The sequence below is a fragment of the Pagrus pagrus genome (assembly GCF_965226575.1).
Source record: "Pagrus pagrus genome assembly, chromosome: 5".
In the NCBI taxonomy this organism is placed as follows: Eukaryota; Metazoa; Chordata; class Actinopteri; order Spariformes; family Sparidae; genus Pagrus; species Pagrus pagrus.
In genome coordinates, this window is record NC_140189.1 from 24,931,757 (window position 1) to 24,949,566 (window position 17,810).

General features: G+C 42.0%; 2 protein-coding genes across 2 annotated transcripts; one reads left to right on the plus strand and one right to left on the minus strand.

Moving 5' to 3' along the window:
* Positions 1 to 2,329: 2,329 nt before the first annotated feature.
* Positions 2,330 to 5,871, minus strand: LOC311257408 (endonuclease domain-containing 1 protein-like). Its single transcript, XM_084353010.1, has 2 exons — positions 5,463 to 5,871; positions 2,330 to 4,309 (listed from the first exon to the last, which is right to left on the minus strand). Exons 1-2 carry the CDS (start codon positions 5,766 to 5,768, stop codon positions 3,620 to 3,622), a joined length of 996 nt encoding a protein of 331 aa, XP_084209136.1. The 5' UTR covers positions 5,769 to 5,871; the 3' UTR covers positions 2,330 to 3,619.
* A 4,769-nt stretch (positions 5,872 to 10,640) lies between these two features.
* Positions 10,641 to 17,099, plus strand: LOC311257557 (zinc-binding protein A33-like). Its single transcript, XM_084353239.1, has 6 exons — positions 10,641 to 11,275; positions 11,955 to 12,050; positions 14,214 to 14,447; positions 14,636 to 14,658; positions 15,295 to 15,410; positions 16,170 to 17,099. The coding sequence occupies exons 1-6, from the start codon at positions 10,751 to 10,753 to the stop codon at positions 16,733 to 16,735; spliced, it is 1,560 nt and encodes a 519-aa protein (XP_084209365.1). The 5' UTR covers positions 10,641 to 10,750; the 3' UTR covers positions 16,736 to 17,099.
* The last annotated feature ends 711 nt before the right edge of the window (positions 17,100 to 17,810 follow it).

Sequence of the window (17,810 nt, forward strand, 5' to 3'; positions counted from 1 at the left end):
TAAAAAAGAACATAACTAATCCGTCCCTTAGTCCGGATCCACAACAAAAGTTAATGGGGTCTATTCTGGGTCGAGACTCATCCTCCATCCAAGTTTTGTGGAAATCTGTGAAGTAGTTTTTGTGTAATCCTGCTGACAAACCAACCAACTAATGAACCATGACATCACCTCCTTGTGGTGCTGTTATACAGAGAGGTGTTTTATTGATATAAATGTGGTGGCAAAAATAATAAAAGAAACACCTGCCAGTCTGCAAAGAAAATGTCTGCTGTTCAACACCACTTACCTGCGGTTCATATTTCCAATTGTTATTGGGCCGTTTGCCATCAGCGATGCTGAGTATGTAGGCAGAGTACAAAGGTGCACGGTGCTGACGGTTATACAAGCTGGCAAAGTGGTACCGGTTCTTGTAGCGCTGGCATATTGGCTGGTATCCTGCTGCAGGGATACCGTTTGGTGGGGTTTTTTTATAGAAAAAATCGAGGCACTGGTAAAAGTCGTTGCTGATCTCCCCGAGGACCAGTCCACCAAACCAGGGTAGGAGGAGAAGCAGAGCTCCTGTGGAGAATTGCAGCATCTTCCTTTGAGACATCTTGCACAACAGATCAACAGGCCGGCTGGAGACAGATACCAGTGAGCGCAGACTTTGACAGACTTCCTCTCAGACGCAGCTCCAGAGTTCAATAAAGCCTATATTTCCTTTGTATCCATTCAGCATCTGGAGTAGAGGTGTTTGTTGAGTTTTCTCTTATATACACTGACAGCAGGACGGTGACAGTTCGAACCCACCCCCTAACCCCCAGTTTGCTATCAAACTTCCCCTGTTAACCAGCAGGCAGCAGTGTGTCTTCTGAGAAACTTCGGTTCAGCATATCCTTTTGTGGTCAGTCAGCTGAAATAGAGACAGTTACATTTCAAGATTTGTATCATTAGATGAAAATGAGAAAAAAGAAGCCACACTGAGCATCAAGACTGACCTGAACATTTTTTTTATTTAGAGATCTTTTTCACGTTACAGCAGTCATGTATCTGGTGACAGTTGACACATTCTGGTGATATTGAGGGTGAAAATGACACTGACAGGAACTGACATTGCTGTTTATGGTTGCTGGCTGGTGAAGAAGTTGTTGTTGCACCAGGTTTTACTGCTCAAAGGACCACAGACCTCTTGAAATGTGGCAACAAGTGTCTACTGTCCCCAGCTCTCATACACTTTGTCTAAAATGATGAAACTGATGCAGAGTTCTGTATGAATTGCTCATTTTGATCGTCAGTATTCCTGCATTCAAACTGTCTCCAGGTCTTGTTTTAATGCCTCCTCAGATGTTCTTTGACAATAATTTGTGAGTTAATATCATTACACAAACACACTCATCTGAGCAAGTTAGCTTGCTTAGTTTCATGTTCCTTCTCCCTCCAATTTCTGGGTTGTCTTGTGGGAACAAGAAAGATTTTCAGGAAATCCATAAAATACTGTTTCCTTACATACTGGATTGGTTTGTGGGGAACTCTTCAGTTTTAGTCATCTTGATTGATCAAAAAGGATATTTTTACTGTGTTTAGGTCTTGTTAGACTGTAGAAATGATGTAAAGATGGGGGAAACTAGAGTGATGTACCCTACAATGAGGTCATTTTAGCTTTAAAAGACTCACCTCAACACCTTCTCTTCCCTCTCAAAAATAAGATATTTATGCATTCAATTCTGATCTGTGAATGTTGATTCTCTTAAAGGGGGAATAAGAAAACTCAATCTATCTAAACATATTAATACATTTACATTAGCAAACACAACGCAAAAAGGATTATCGTCTTTAATTTGTTGCCTGAGATTAAGTTCCAGGATCTGATCGTGCATTAAAGGGGCACAACCTTTGAATTTCAGATGCTGCTGGTTCATTATAGCCATCTAGTGAGCGTTCAGAGACATGACAGTTGGCAGCAGCTGACTAATAAACATGCAGAAACTAATCATGGTCAAGTCAATGAAACTGGTTGGACTGGGAGTAATAACGCTGCATTTATATTTTTGTTGGACCCCCCTAAACAATTAATGCTGTGTCAGCTAGTTTCTCTTCTTCTTCCTTGTCTTATGTTGCTCACTCAGCAGCTGTAGGCTGTTTTAAACCTTACTGAGCACCTGGTTCACTCTGCCCACCTACTGGATAAGTTTGTTTCACATTAATGAGCCTTAAAGCTCCCCTAATGCTCACCTGCATGCTTGAGAGATAAGGTAATGGTGATAGTGGTGTTTGCTTAAAGTAACCTGAGTTTATCAGGTTGCACCTATTTTAGAAATCCATATAATGTTCATGCTAATTTTGTGTTTGTTTAAGTGAATTATCAGGTTGCAAAACGAGCGTATGTTTTCAGTAAGTTTATTATGGCACATTTCAGCAGCACATTGTCACAAAGTCTGTCACAATAAAAACAAATAAGGCAAACACAAACATAGCAGCTGACATTAAAACACTGAAGCCTAAAATACAAATACATGTTAAAATGTTTAAACCTGATGCAACCTAAAGGGTAAGTAAATACTTTAATGTGTAAAATGGCTGCTATTGGAAACATGCTAGCGTCAATCAGTCAAAAGCAATAAACTTTGATTAGCCTAGTTAGCACAGCTAATAGCATTACTTCCAAAAGTAGCCCAACAGTAGGAGAAAAGTAGACCTATTACATTAAACTAACATCTAGTCCTTCATGTGGTGCATACTTTATGGGTACATGATGAAAAATATGTGTAGGCTATTTCATAATGAGTAGGCTAGTAAGCAGTTTAGACTGAGTGTTAGCCCACTATGCTAACCTAACCAATGTTAGCTATAGGCCTACTTGGTAATTTCATGGAGTTATATTGGTTTTAACGCTTTTATTTTTGTAAATTTGATCTTTAATCTTTATATTTACGTGATGTGTTTAATTAATTAATGCTTTAGCTCACTCTTCAGTTTTAAACGTGTCATAGACCTTCACATGTGTAACTTTGGTAGGTTATACAACAGTTAAGCTGTCTTACACCTGACAGTATGAGGCTAGTTGTGTGTAGGCTAAAATACTTAGCAGCCCAACGACTGTAATCTCTATTTAAAGAACGACCTTGTGCAACTCGTTTTAATTTAGTGATTCATAAAGAGGCACTTGTTAAACAGGTAGGCTATGCTACAACCGCAGGCTAAGTTTATCAACGGGAACAGTCGTGTTTTCCTCGGCTTTAAATTTAAAGTCACAGTTTCTTTTGGATTACAGATTAAATTGGTTCAAAACTTCCTTTTTTTTTAGCGAGTTTTATCTGAAGATGTTGTATTGTAGAAGTGAAATCCAAATTTCATGACTGTCTAAGTTCGGGGGGCGACACCCGTTCCGAAGGACCGCCATTCCGACAGTCCGCCATTCCGACCGGGTTATGGTTAAGGTTCGGGTTTCAGGTTCGGAATGGCGTTCTTTTTTCAAAAATGATTAAGGGCCGGCATTCCGAAACAAGAAAGTGAACGTTCGGAATGGCGGCCCTTCGGAATTCCACCCTGGACCCGGCTGAATGGCTCTCCAGCTGAAGTTTTTTAAAGTCCGATAAGTAGCCCAGCAGTAAGCAGACTGTTAAAATTATAAACTGACCATTCACAATCCATCACTTGCAAGGTGGGTCAGTGCAATAAACACACTTAAAAGCAAGATAAAGTAAGAGACGGAGCTGCCGTAACTAGCCGCCGATCTTTCGGCGACATTTTCATACTGCCCTGTAAACAGACTCAGGTCAGGCAATCTCAGCCTTCCCCTCAAGATGCGCACGAGGTCGTGAAGGGGCATCTGCTTCACATCAAAACCGGCCGTGTCAGGAAGAACCTCCTTCCCACTGTTGGGGTCATTTCTTCCCACTGCAGCATACGTGGGGAAAAAGTTCTTCATGGACTCAGGAAGGCTGCTATTGTAGGATGGACAGCAGTAGGCAGACCACATGTACTCAGGAACAGACACCCTGTTATTAATCCTGCGCTCCGTGGTGTAAGGCAGGGCTCCGGTGATCACGTACATTGACCCTTTGCAGTACTTGAATCTATCTAACACCTCCGTCTCCAGATCGTTCCAGGGTCCTTGGTTGGATTCCTCTCGCTGAGGGACGATGTTTGTCAGGGTGAAGGTGGCCTCTCGGTCTGCCATCGTCTTCTGGTGCATGCTGGGATTGAGATGGCCTTTGGTGTAACTGGAGTTCGTGTAGTCCTGAAGCACCGCCTGGCTCTCGATCACATTCTGGTCTGGAGGGTTTCCATAGAAGAGTATCATCTCTGGGTTGGCACGGGAAAACGCCAACTTCATGACACACGATGGGGGAAGAACATGTCACAGTTTAGAAGTTACAAATGAGTATTTTCCTGCTTTTTGATCCTTTATACTAATGTGAGTCTTTGTGTTATTACTTTGCCTGAGTGAGTGTATGACTGAGTTGGAAAAAGAAAAATGCTAACCTCATGCTAATCCTTACCTACTATCAACATTTTTGTATTCACACTTTTAGAGGGCGTTCCTCTACTTCTGCTAACCACACACCAACCACAAGAACACTTAAACTAAACACAAACCTGTAGTGTTCCTGACACGTTAACCCCATGTAGTCTTACAGTTTAAACACAATTTTCCATACATGTAAATACAAGATATATGTTAGAATTAATATATTATTGAATTTAAGTGTGTTTGTGAAACCTGAGTTGTCTAGAGACACATAAAGGGACAGTTCACACCAAAATCAAAAATAAATATTTTTCCTCTTAAATCTAGTGTTGTTTATCTATCTAGATTGTTTTGGTGTGAAATGCCGAGTTTTGGGGATATTGGCCTTCAAGATATCTGCCTTCTCTCAAATATAATAAAACCAGACACTTGGCTTGACGTGCCCAAAGTGCCAAAAAATAACATAACTAAAGTAAAATGAGATACAATTTAAATATTTACAGCAATGTTTTGCTCCAGAAATAATGACCTGGTTACACAAGATATTCCACAGACCTTGTTGAGAGCAGTTTTATATAGGAACTATTTCAACTATGATGCTCCATAGCAGCATAAAAACTAGAATGGCCCTCAGTAGAGTGCATACCTCCGCCAAGGCCCAACAGTCCCCTTTTGTAGTCATTTATAAATACCAGCCACCTAAATACGGCTGATATGTTCGTCAAGATCCAAAAAACAGACTGGATCCGTCCCTTAGTCCGGATCCACAACAAAAGTTAATGGGGTCAATTCTGGGTCGAGACTCATCCTCCATCCAAGTTTTGTGGAAATCTATGAAGTAGTTTTTGTGTAATCCTGCTGACAAACCAACCAACTAACGAACCATGACATCACCTCCTTGTGGTGCTGTTATACAGAGAGGTGTTTTATTGATATAAATGTGGTGGAAACGATAATAAAAGAAACACCTGCCAGTCTGCAAAGAAAATGTCTGCTGTTCAACACCACTTACCTGCGGTTCATATTTCCAGGGGTTATTGGGCCGTTTGCCATCTGCAGTGCTGAGTATGTAGGCGGAGTACAAAGGTGCACGGTGCTGACGGTTATACAGGCTGGCAAAGTGGTACCGGTTCTTGTAGCGCTGGCATATTGGCTGGTATCCTGCTGCAGGGATACTGTTTGGTGGGGTTTTTTTATAGAAGAAATTGAGGCACTGGGAAAAGTCGTTGCTGATCTCCCCGAGGACCAGTCCACCAAACCAGGGTAGGAGGAGAAGCAGAGCTCCTGTGGAGAATTGCAGCATCTTCCTTTGAGACATCTTGCACAACAGATCAACAGGCCGGCTGGAGACAGATACCAGTGAGCGCAGACTTTGACAGACTTCCTCTCAGACGCAGCTCCAGAGTTCAATAAAGCCTATATTTCCTTTGTATCCATTCAGCATCTGGAGTAGAGGCGTTTGTTGAGTTTCCTCTTATATACACTGACAGCAGGACGGTGACAGTTTGAACCCACGCCCTAACCCCCAGTTTGCCATCAAACTTCCCCTGTTAACCAGCAGTCAGTGTGTCTTCTGAGAAACTTCGGTTCAGCATATCCTTTTGTGATCAGTCGGCTGAAGTAGAGACAGTTACATTTCAAGATTTTTATCATTTGATGACTGTGAAAAAATTGAAAAAAGAAGCCACACTGAGCATTGAGACTGACCTGAACATTTTTTTTATTTAGAGATCTTTTTCACGTTACTGCAGTCATGTATCTGGTGACAGTTGACACATTCTGGTTATTTTGAGGGTGAAAATGACACTGACAGGAACTGACATTGCTGTTTATGGTTGCTGGCTGGTGAAGAAGTTGTTGTTGCACCAGGTGTTACCGCTAGAAAGACCACAGACCTCTTGAGGTGTTGCAACATTCGCCTGCAGAGTGTCTACTGTCCCCAGCTCTCATACACTTTGTCTAAAATGATGAAACTGATGCAGAGTTCTGTATGAATTGCTCATTTTGTCAATATTCCTGCATTCAAACTGTCTCCAGGTGTTGTTTTAATGCCTCCTCAGACGTTCTTTGACAATAATTTGTGAGTTAATTTCATTACACAAACACACTCATCTGAGCAAGTCAGCTTTCTCAGTTTCATGTTCCTTCTCCCTCCAATTTCTGGGTTGTCTTGTGGGAACATGAAAGATTTTCAGCAAATCCATAAAATACTGTTTCGTTACATACTGGATTGATTTGTGGGGAACTCTTCAGTTTTAGTCATCTTGATTGATCAAAAAGGATATTTTTACTGTGTTAAGGTCTTGTTAGACTGTAGAAATGATGTAAAGATGGGGAAACTTCGGTGATGTACCCCACATTTGGGCACCCTCTGGTTTTATTATATTTGAGAGAAGGCAGACATCTCTAAGGCCAATATCCCCAAAACTTGGCAACTCACTAGATGTAAGAGGAAAAGTATTTATTTTTGATTTTGGTGTGAACTGTCCCTTTAAGTGTCTCTAGATAACTCAGGTTTCACAAACACACTTATATTCAATAATATATTAATTCTAACATATATCTTGTATTTTCATGTATGGAAAATTGTGTTTAAACTGTAAGACTACATGGGGTTAACGTGTCAGGAACACTACAGGTTTGTGTTTAGTTTAAGTGTTCTTGTGGTTGGTGTGTGATTAGCAGAAGTAGAGGAACGCCCTCTAAAAGTGTGAATACAAAAATGTTGATCTTTTCTCTGCTGAGGTAAGCATTAGCATGAGGTTAGCATTTTTCTTTTTCCAACTCAGTCATACACTCACTCAGGCAAAGTAATAACACAAAGACTCACATTAGTATAAAGGATCAAAAAGCAGGAAAATACTCATTTGTAACTTCTAAACTGTGACATGTTCTTCCCCCATCGTGTGTCATGAAGTTGGCGTTTTCCCGTGCCAACCCAGAGATGAGATCCTTCTATGGAAACCCTCCAGACCAGAATGTGATCGAGAGCCAGGCGGTGCTTCAGGACTACACAAACTCCGGCTACACCAAAGGCCATCTCAATCCCAGCATGCACCAGAAGACGATGGCAGACCGAGAGGCCACCTTCACCCTGACAAACATCGTCCCTCAGCGAAAGGGCTCCAACGCCGGACCCTGGAACAGTCTAGAGGAGGAGGTGTTAGGAAAATTCAAGGCCTACTGCAACGGGTCAATGTACGTGATCACCGGAGCCCTGCCTTATATCACGGAGCGCAGGATTAATAACAGGGTGTCTGTTCCTGAGTTCATGTGGTCTGCCTACTGCTGTCCATCCTACAGTAGCAGCCTTCCTAAGTCCATGAAGAACTTTTTCCCCACGTATGCTGCAGTGGGAAGAAATGACCGCAACAGTGGAGAGGAGATTGTGCCGGTTAATGTCAAGGCAAAGGCCTCGGTGAGGGGCTATGATGTGAGTAGGATGTCTTTAGAGACTCTGGAGGGCATCCTGGCACAGAGGCTGGGCATGTGCATCAGTCTGTTTCATGGACAGTGTCTGTAGCGAGGGTTGAAAAGCTTTAGTTCCTTATTGAAATCAAATGTGCACTGCAGTCACCACATACAGCTCATCTTTTCAGTGTCTAGTCAGAATCAAGGGGTCTTCCTGACGCTTTTTAATAGCTGAATGAGTGTTTAATCAACCAGGACATGATGATGAGCTCATGATTTTACTAATAAAACAAAACTGATAAATGTACTTAAGTATCACAAGTCATTTCTTGGCAATATGAAAGTATCTTGAGTAAAACTCTTAAAGTATCTAATAATAAATGTCAAGGAAAAGTCTTAAAGTATGTGATAATAAATGTACTGAAGTCAATGCACCCCCTTTAATACATTGAAGTCAATGCATTAAAGGGGCATAAACTTTATAAATCTTGAATTTCAGATGGTGCTGGTTCATTATGGCCATCTAGTGAGCATTCAGAGACATGACAGTTGGCAGCGGCCTGACTAATGAACATGCAGAAACTAATCTTGGTCAAGTCAATGAAACTGGTTTGACTGGGAGTAATAACGCTGCATTTACCGTCACTGGTGACGAGTCGTAGCCTGTGGATGACCAGGAATTGCCATAGTTTCACTTTCCACACCGAGGAGAGTTGAGCTGAGCCTAAACTTGTTGACAATATGAAAATTATTGGGGTCGGTAAATATAAATAAAGCCTATAGGGAGGGCCTTATAGGCTTTATTTATATTTTTGTTGGACCCCCCCTTAACAACTAATGCTGTGTCAGCTAGTTTCTCTTCTTCTTCTTTGTTTTGTGTTGCTCATTCAGCAGCTGTAGGCTGTTTTAAACCTTACTGAGCACCTGGTTCACTCTGCCCACCTACTGGATAAGTTTGCTTCACATTAATGAGCCTTAAAGCTCCCCTAATGCTCACCTGCATGCTTGAGAGATAAGGTAATGGTGATAGTGGTGTTTGCTTAAAGTAACCTGAGTTTATCAGGTTGCACCTACTTTAGAAATCCATATAATGTTCATGCTAATTTTTTAAGTGAATTATCAGGTTGCAAAACAAACGTATGTTTTTCAGTAAGTTTATTATGGCACATTTCAGCAGCACATTATCACAAAGTCTGTCACAATAAATACAAATAAGGCAAACAGACATAGCTGCTGACATAAAAACACTGAAGCCTAAAATACAAATACATGTTAAAATGTTTAAACCTGATGCAACCTAAAGGGTAAGTAAATACTTTAATGTGTAAAATGGCTGCTGTTGGAAACATGCTAGCGTCAATCAGTCAAAAGCAATAAACTTTGATTAGCCTAGTTAGCACAGCTAATCGCATCACTTCCAAAAGTAGCCCAACAGTAGGAGAAAATTAGACCTATTACATTAAACTAACATCTAGTCCTTTATGTGGTGCATAATTTATGGGTACATGATGAAAAATATGTGTAGGCTATTTCATAATGAGTAGGCTAGTAAGCTATTAATGGAGTTTAGACTGAGTGTTAGCCCACTATGCTAACCTTACCAATGTTAGCTAGGCCTACTTTGTAATTTCATGGAGTTATATTGGTTTTAATGCTTTTATTTTTGTAAATTTGATCTTTAATCTTTACGTTTACGTTACTAAACACTGTGATGTGTTTAATTAATTAATGCTTTAGCTCACTCTTCAGTTTTAAACGTGTCATAGACCTTCACATGTGTAACTTTGGTAGGTTATATGCTACAACAGTTAAGCTGTCCTACACCTGACAGTATGAGGCTAGTTGTGTGTAGGCTAAAAACTTAGCAGCCCAACAACTGTAATCTCTATTTAAAGAACGACCTTGTGCAACTCGTTTTAATTTAGTGATTCATAAAGAGGCACTTGTTAAACAGGTAGGCTATGCTACAACCGCAGGCTAAGTTTATCAACAGGAACAGTTGTGTTTTCCTCGGCTTTAAATTTAAAGTCACAGTTTCTTTTGGATTAGCTACATTGCAAATATTGTGATTTTTACTCACCTACATTTATCTGACAAGTGTCGGCATACTTAGGATACTTTGCGGACTGCTGCATTAGAGCCAAAACAGCTCATTTTAAATGAGCATATGTACATTTAGGACCAAAATTACTTTTAAGAATTTTTTAAATCAGATACTTTAAGACTTTTTCTCAAGATACTTAAGTACATTTACTATCGAAGACATTAAGATTGTTACTCAAGATACTTACATTTATTGCCAGAAGAATACTTTTGAAACTTAAGTACATTTATTATCAAATACTTTAACACTTTTACTTGACATAAGTACATTTATTGATACTTAAGTAGGCCTACATTTATTATCAGAGACTTTTCCTCAGGTAATATTCCTACGGGTGACTTTCACTTTTAAAAAAGCAACACTACAACACAATATCTTTACTTTTATTCACTTTTGGGTACTTTTTTTCTTCTTCTTTGTTTGTTTTTTTACAACACTCACTAGCTAAACAAAAATCATGACAAAGCCCATCAGAAAGTGGTGGCCTAGTGTATCTACTGTACGGTACTTCACAGCAAATCTGTACTTTATTTAATTAGGTAACATGTGAGTGGTTCGCCGCTGTGGTTCGGGGGTAATACAGCCCACACGCCCTGTCATGGAGCTGCGGCGGGCGGCTCCGAGCCTGTCGCTGCACGCCCTCCCCTCTTCTCTTCCGTGAACACTGCCGTCAGCTGCAGACCACTCCCTCTGTCTCTGAACGGAAGGACAGTCTAGTCTCTGCTCGTTACTGTGTTGCCATCAGACAGTTTTTTTCTTTCTCAGGACTATGTGCGCGACTGAGAATGGCGGAGGCCAACGCGCTTGAGGAGCTGCAGTCGGAGCTCACCTGCCCGGTGTGTCTGGAGCTGTTCCGCGACCCGGTGATCCTCGAGTGCGGACACCACTTCTGCCAGGTGTGCATCATCCAGTGCTGGGAAGCCAAGGCGGACGAGTTGTCAAGTTGCCCCAAGTGCAGAAAGTCGTGCGGGCGCAAACTGCGACCCAACTCGCTTCTGTGCAACGTCGTGGACAGCGTGAGGAGAGCCGGGGGCATGAACATGGCCTCGGGGATCACTGGGTGGGACCTGGAGGGCGCGCTGGAGGAGCCGGAGCAGCGGGAGCGCGGGTCCAGCATGAGCAGCGTGGCCTCCTCCACCGGGCACTGGCCGCGCCTGGCCCCCGGTATGGATATGTGCGAGGAGCATGAGGAGAAGCTGAAGCTTTACTGCGAGGACGACCAGCTGCCCATCTGTCTGGTGTGCGGCATGTCCCGGGACCACAAGACCCACAATGTCATCCCTATTAATGAGGCGTTTGAAAACTACAAGGTACCCTCTCACTGGCTGGGATTAGACACACTGATCTCTGATCAGTCTAATTCATTTTCTGATCAATCTTCTTTAGGCTTCAGTGATCTCAGTTTACACAGACATGTAGCCTTCTTTCTGTTATAAAGCCTATAAAAGTCATACCTCAGGTTTTAGGGAGTGCCGTGCTGCAACATGCTCTTTACATTCCTCCACTTGTTCTTGGAAGGACCTGGCAAACTTTCCTGAATGTCAACTTTAACGTGGTTTATTAAGCAAAAAGATCTGCTGCTCTGACATTAACACACAGAGCTTTCACAGAGAAACTTCTGTGACATGGCTGTAAAAAAAAAAACTCCCTGTTTGCCTTTGGGTACTTTGGGTACTTTGTGTTTTACAGGAATCCAGCAGGCCTCTGTGAACTCCCCTACACTGTAAACCTCACATCGTCCGTTTGTTTCACTCACAGAGGCCTCTCAGTCTGTTTCAACATGTCTCCCTGTTGCTGAATTCCTGTTTTGTTTGAATGTTTTATGTCAGAGAGGTCAGTTAGGGAAGGGCTGGGCATCATATGACTCCAATTGAAGTTGTTGTTGTTCAGAGGGAGACACCAATGAAATTACCTCTTCTTTTAAGTATAATCTTGTTTAGCGACACCGCTTCATGCATGTGATTGTTTATCTCTTCTGCCTACTAACAGGATAAGCTGTCTGTCGCTCTGGAGAGGGTTCAGCTGCAGACGGAGGAGGCCACGCTCTTCCAGAGTCAGACCAATGACAAGATCCTCCTCATTAAGGTATTAAGATGTGTGTGATTGTTTATCAGAAATGTCGTTCCAAGCAAAGACAAAATACTTGCCTGTGTGCATCCTTTGAGTAGAACCAGTAATTCTGGTAGCTAAGCAACATCACCTGCATTCCTCCACCTTTACCTGTCAGACAGACGTGACTGACGGATGACTCACACTGATCATGACTAGCAGTGACATAACAGATTGTTACTCAGCGACCTTTCGTACGTGGGGATTCTCATGTTTGGCAAACGCGGAGGCCCGACCTGCAATCAGACAGGTGGTTAATAAACATTCATACACGTCACGTCATGTTTGTCTTCCTCACACACACACACACACACACACACCAGATATAAAAGCTGGCACACACACCCACACAGGAAGCGATAACAGCTGGCAGAATTTCACCTTAAACAGAGGTCTGTGTGTGAGTGTCAAACAGAGATATGAGTGTAGTGTATGTTGTGTTGGGGTGTCTGCTGCAGCAGATAACAACACACATCTCCGCTGGAGGCTACTACAAACTGTCTCTCTCTCTCTCCCAGCTGTGTGTCTGTCTGAATGTCTCAGCATGTATGTTTCCTGTGCGTGGCTGTCTGTCTGTTTGACCTAGTTTATGTGCACATTCACAGATTTTCACTTCTCTGTTTCGCCGTCAGTTTGACAGGATGTGGGTCAACAGGGCCGAGAGGAAGTTTGTCGATTCGTCTTTCCTTGTAAATTTCTCTTCCTTCCTATGTATGTATGTATGTGTATGTGTGTGTTTGTGTGTGTGTGTTGTGTAAGTGGCCTTCATTCAACGTGCCTACCTTCTGTCTTGGTTAGCGCTGATATACAGCTTTCAAGGTATACTGTGGTATGAAACGTGACGATTATCATACAGTGTGTGTTTTGCTTATTTTTTGTAATACATTCTACTGGATTAGAGTTTTTAAAAAAGTAATTTCTCAAGTTTACATCAAGTTTCATGTCATGACATTATATTTCATGTAGTATATAAGCCTCATAAACCCTTTGTTCAACCAAAAAAACCCTCATATTTTCATTCCTTTAAGGATCGATGCAACTGATAATAATAATAGTAATTGTGTAATACCATATACCTTGAAACCGTAATATTTTCTGTGATGGTTATGCTGCATAGGAATGGATTATAAGTATAAACACCTGTTACTTAAAGGGCAACTTCACCAATTTACGCAAACTGAGTGTAAAGCCTTTTGTGGCCCCAGAGGAAGCTGCATGTAATCTGATAAATTAACTCCAGTGATGTCACGCAGTGGCTAAGTTGCATTGTGGTTAATGTAGGCGCCAGGTCTTGAAAAGGAAGAAGAATGAGTGGAATAAAAAAAGGCGATATCTCTGATTTTGCTGTATTAAGTTGATCATTTGTTCTTAAACTGTCCATAATGAGTCCAACAGTGTTACAGGAGTGCAATGCTCGACTAGTATCCTGTTTTTAAAACCTGGCGCCTACATTACCCACAATGCAGCATAGCCACTGAGTGACATCACTGGATGCAGTTTATCAGATTACATGCAGCTTCCTCTGGAGCCACAGAAGGCTCTATAATACTGTTATAATACTCTTGTGAGTAGTAAGTAAAATTCCTGCATTGATTATATTACTTAAAGGGAAACTTCACCAATTGTGCACATTAAAGTGTGAGGACACAAAAGGTTTTGCAGTCTATGAACTGTATGTCTGAGTATGAGTATGACTGCATATGTGGAAATAGTGGTGTAAGACCATATGTGTCCTCACAAGTGGTGTCACTTGAAACACTTGAGTCAAGTTGAAAATGTAAAAATCTCTAAAGCTGAGCACTAAAGACCACAATTGCTCGCTGCTTCTCATCTCTGCTTGAGGACATAGTGGCTCGAGGTACAACACGGCAGAATAACCTACTGAACTGGCCGAGCTGCATTGTGGGTAATGTGGGCGTCAGGTGTTGACAAGGTAGAAGAATCCATGGAGTTAGACTTGAGATATCTCAGGTTGTGCTACATCAGAAGAACAGCAGAGTCAGTGTTGTAGGATTGCAATGCTTATTCGGTGGAGTAGTCATATTAAAGCATTAATGTGTTAGGAGCATTTTAACAGTAGTTGTTGACGGATGAGGTTGAAACATCACGTAACCTCTTCTCGCTCCTCTCTGTTTTCAGGAGCGAACAGGAGATCTTGAGGAGCTGGTCACTGCAGAGTTCAGTCGTATGAGGGAGTTTCTGCTCGAGGAGGAGGAGCGCATAAAGGAGAGACTGCAGAAGCAGAAAGAGGAGAAACTCAACCAGCTGGAGGAGGCGCTGACTCAGACCACGGAGCAAATCAGCCAGCTGGAAAGTACGGCCGACCAGCTTCGCCTCAAGCTGACGGAAGAGGAAAACCCGGAGCAGCTCAAGGTGAGAAAGAGCAGGGAGAGGATGATTTTTAAAAAACACCTAGATTAAAAAAAAAGATAAAAACACAGCAGGCAAATACCAAAGAATATTGTTATCGTTGTTGTTGTGAATATTGTCTCAGTGCCAGAGATAATTTACACCAGAGAGTATTTTCTCATCACAGGCTCGTTTTATGTTCTCTGTTTCAGGGAATCAAAGATTTCATCGGAGGGTGAGTATCATCCTGGCTCTTATCAACACTTTGTTACCGTCATTGTGACTTTTTCACTTGTAGGTTTGTAGGTCACGTGCCCTTCTGTCTCTACTTGACTCTTGCCCTACTTAAAATGCCGAGTTAAAAGTGACGAGACGAAGGCGTTTTGTTTACGTGATTAGCTGTAAGTCTTGTAGAAACAGGATGCGGGGGCATGATTGTGGTTTAGTCATCTTTGCCTCATGTTGTCATACCAGGAAGCATAAAGTCTAACTGTTAATGACAGAATAATTCAAAACTGACACTATCTCCTTTCATAAAGGTTTAGTCAGCTTGTTTCTTATGTTTCTTCTTGAACAGGTGTCATAGCAAAGATATGGCTTAAAGTACAAACTAAATACATGTGCTATCATATCTTTATACAAACACAGTTCTTGATATTTCATAATAAGAAGAAATTTCCTTGATGAGTTGGATCTCATTACTTGCGTTAAGGGTACACTTGCTTTGAAAGGTGAAATGACTCTTATTATACATATAAACACAACTTTTCTGGTAATGTTCATTGACTAAAGCAGCCCAAAACTGATGTTTTACTTCCCTCTTGTGCTGCCTTCTCCTTTAAACGATTGTATCTCTTGCTCTCTCTGTCAGGGTTGAGAGCTTGTTCGAGCGCCCCCCAGAGGTGGATATCAATCTGCAGTCAGCTGAGTTCCTGGGACCTCTGCAGTACAGAACCTGGAGGAAAATGAGCTCCATTATTCAGCCAGGTATGTCGACACACGTGTGCACACAACATGGAGGACGGCCAAAATCCGATGCAGCAGAGGCTGAAGAATCTTTGACTTGACTACTGCAACACCATTTCTCCAGACAATAGTCGTGTCCCACTTGTAGGAAAATCCTAAATCCTTGCAGAGCCAAAGAAGATGCTCCATCACTAGTACGTTGACTTTGTCATGTAAATTTGTTGGAGTCCCCGTTTTAAAAGAAGTTACGTATTTGTGCTTTTCATTATATGTTCGGTCTAGTATCAACCTGCTCTGTGTGAGTCGGAGGATATGACTGTATCTGCCGTCCAGACTTAATTTCAACTGCCAGTTCAGTTGAAGTCATGTATGCAAAGACCAGTTCAGTAAAAAGTACAAGTAAAAAAACTTGAGAAAAGTACCTCAAAACTGTATTTAGGTATAGTATTTAAGTAAATGTACTTAGTTACATTCCCTCACTGGCAAAGACTTATTTTGGGTCTATTCGGGTCATTAGTCAATGACAGGTCATCATGCATTGTTGATGATGGTGTCAAATGAAACTCCAACATCAGTTTTCTGTCTTGACGCCGTATCATTTATATTTCATTTGTATCATGTAGCTGCTGCTCTTATCCAGCTCGTCTTACCCTATTTGAGCAGGGAGGCTTTCGGTATCTTGTTGAAGGTCACTGCCAAGAAGTCTTTCTTGGGTCATTCTCTGTAAACACATGTTGGTTGTTGCATTCGTAGATTTCTGACTGTTTTTTCCCCTCTTAGCTGTCACACCAGTGTCCCTCGACCCGGACACAGCCTACCCGTGCCTGTGGGTTTCCCCGTGTCGCACCAGCGTCCAGGTGGGAAAACTCCAGCCTAATCTGCCCAACAACCCAGAGCGCTTCACCCTCTACAACATCGTCCTCGGCACCGATGCCTACTCTTCTGGCAGACACTACTGGGAGGTGGAGGTGGGCTCTAAGACAGCGTGGGGTCTCGGCGTGGCCACAGCCTCCGTCAACAGGAAGGAGGAGATCAGCCTGTGCCCGGAGGACGGCTTCTGGACCCTGGTGCTGAGGGACAACTGTAACGGCACCAGCGAGTATGAAGCATGCACCGACACAGAGGAGAGCTTGGTATATCCCACCACACCCCCCAAGAGGGTGGGGGTCTATCTGGACTATAGCCGTGGTATAGTGGCGTTTTATGATGCAGGTGAAATGAGCCACCTCTTCACCTTCTATGATGCTAAATTCAGAGAGCCAGTTTTCCCGTACTTCAACCCCTGGCCCATTATCAACGGACACAACCGGGAGCCAATCACCATAGTGACGCCATACTGGGGATAGACGTGACTGACGCTGTGCATCAGCAGGTTCATAATGGACTCATCTTAAGAGCATTCACACATCTGCCTCATCATAAAGACTTTTCTAACGATGTGGTGCTGATAAACATGCTGACTACATTCTTGAATAAGAGGATGAAACTCCTTGAGCAGAAGACAAATAACACTTTAGAGGAGATGGATGTTGATATTCTACATTTTACTTATTGTCAACACATCCTGTGAAAAAACCCAAACCAACAATGAATTGATCCTACTAAGAAGAAATGTCTGTGTATCCCTAGCCTCATATATCTCACTCCTCTGTGCCATTTATTACTATTGTATTGCAAAAAAAAAAATATTAAAAACACATCAATGAGCCACATCGTTGTACTGGATTACATGTTCCTGGAGAGGGGCACTGTAGTTTATTTTGACTTGATCCCACAAACACGCCGCTGTTGTCATAAAACTTCACTAGCGAACCAAATGTGTATAAATCCGCAGCTGAAAATAGTCCCAAAAATGTGCACCGGCTCCTCCTGTTTGAGTAATGTTTTCTAAAAACTACAGCGCCATGGCTGTTATGGGAAATTATTTTGACTGTTGACTCTAAACAAATAGAGTACAGCATATCACCCGTGTAACCATCAACAGCAGCAGTTAGCTAGATAGCTCATTTAGCCGTGTAGCTAGTGGTCCTCTTAGCTGATGTGAGTATGTCTGGACTATGAGCTCGAAGCAGTGGTGGAGTGTTGGTGTTAACACCACTAGCACAGGGCTAGCTGGTTAGCATGCTAACTTCAATAGATGTCTTTGACATAACGTCACCACTAATATTTCGTCACTTTCTGTTGATAATCTTAGTAATTTTTTGTTTTTTTTTATGTTTTCAAGTAAAATTCTTAAATATTGCACCTTTTAAGTAGAAATGAATGGGCTTCGGGCTGAAAGACAGACCAACAAACAACTTTGTTTGACAATAAGAAAATGTGTTTTGGTACTGAATTCACTAGAAAAGGCGTAAGGCTTATTGCTTGCTAATGTAACCAAAGACTTAAAGTTTCCCTGTGGAGTTTCAGACACAGTTGAGT

Bases quoted from the DNA above. Each gene is read 5' to 3' on its own strand.
- LOC311257408 (XM_084353010.1), bottom strand. From the start codon at position 5,768: ATGTCTCAAAGGAAGATGCTGCAATTCTCCACAGGAGCTCTGCTTCTC. The intron at 4,310-5,462 runs GTAAGTGGTGTT...TGTGTCATGAAG, and splicing joins CCTGGAAATATGAACCGCAG to TTGGCGTTTTCCCGTGCCAA.
- LOC311257557 (XM_084353239.1), top strand. From the start codon at position 10,751: ATGGCGGAGGCCAACGCGCTTGAGGAGCTGCAGTCGGAGCTCACCTGC. The intron at 14,659-15,294 runs GTGAGTATCATC...TCTCTCTGTCAG, and splicing joins ATCAAAGATTTCATCGGAGG to GGTTGAGAGCTTGTTCGAGC. The intron at 15,411-16,169 runs GTATGTCGACAC...TTCCCCTCTTAG, and splicing joins GAGCTCCATTATTCAGCCAG to CTGTCACACCAGTGTCCCTC.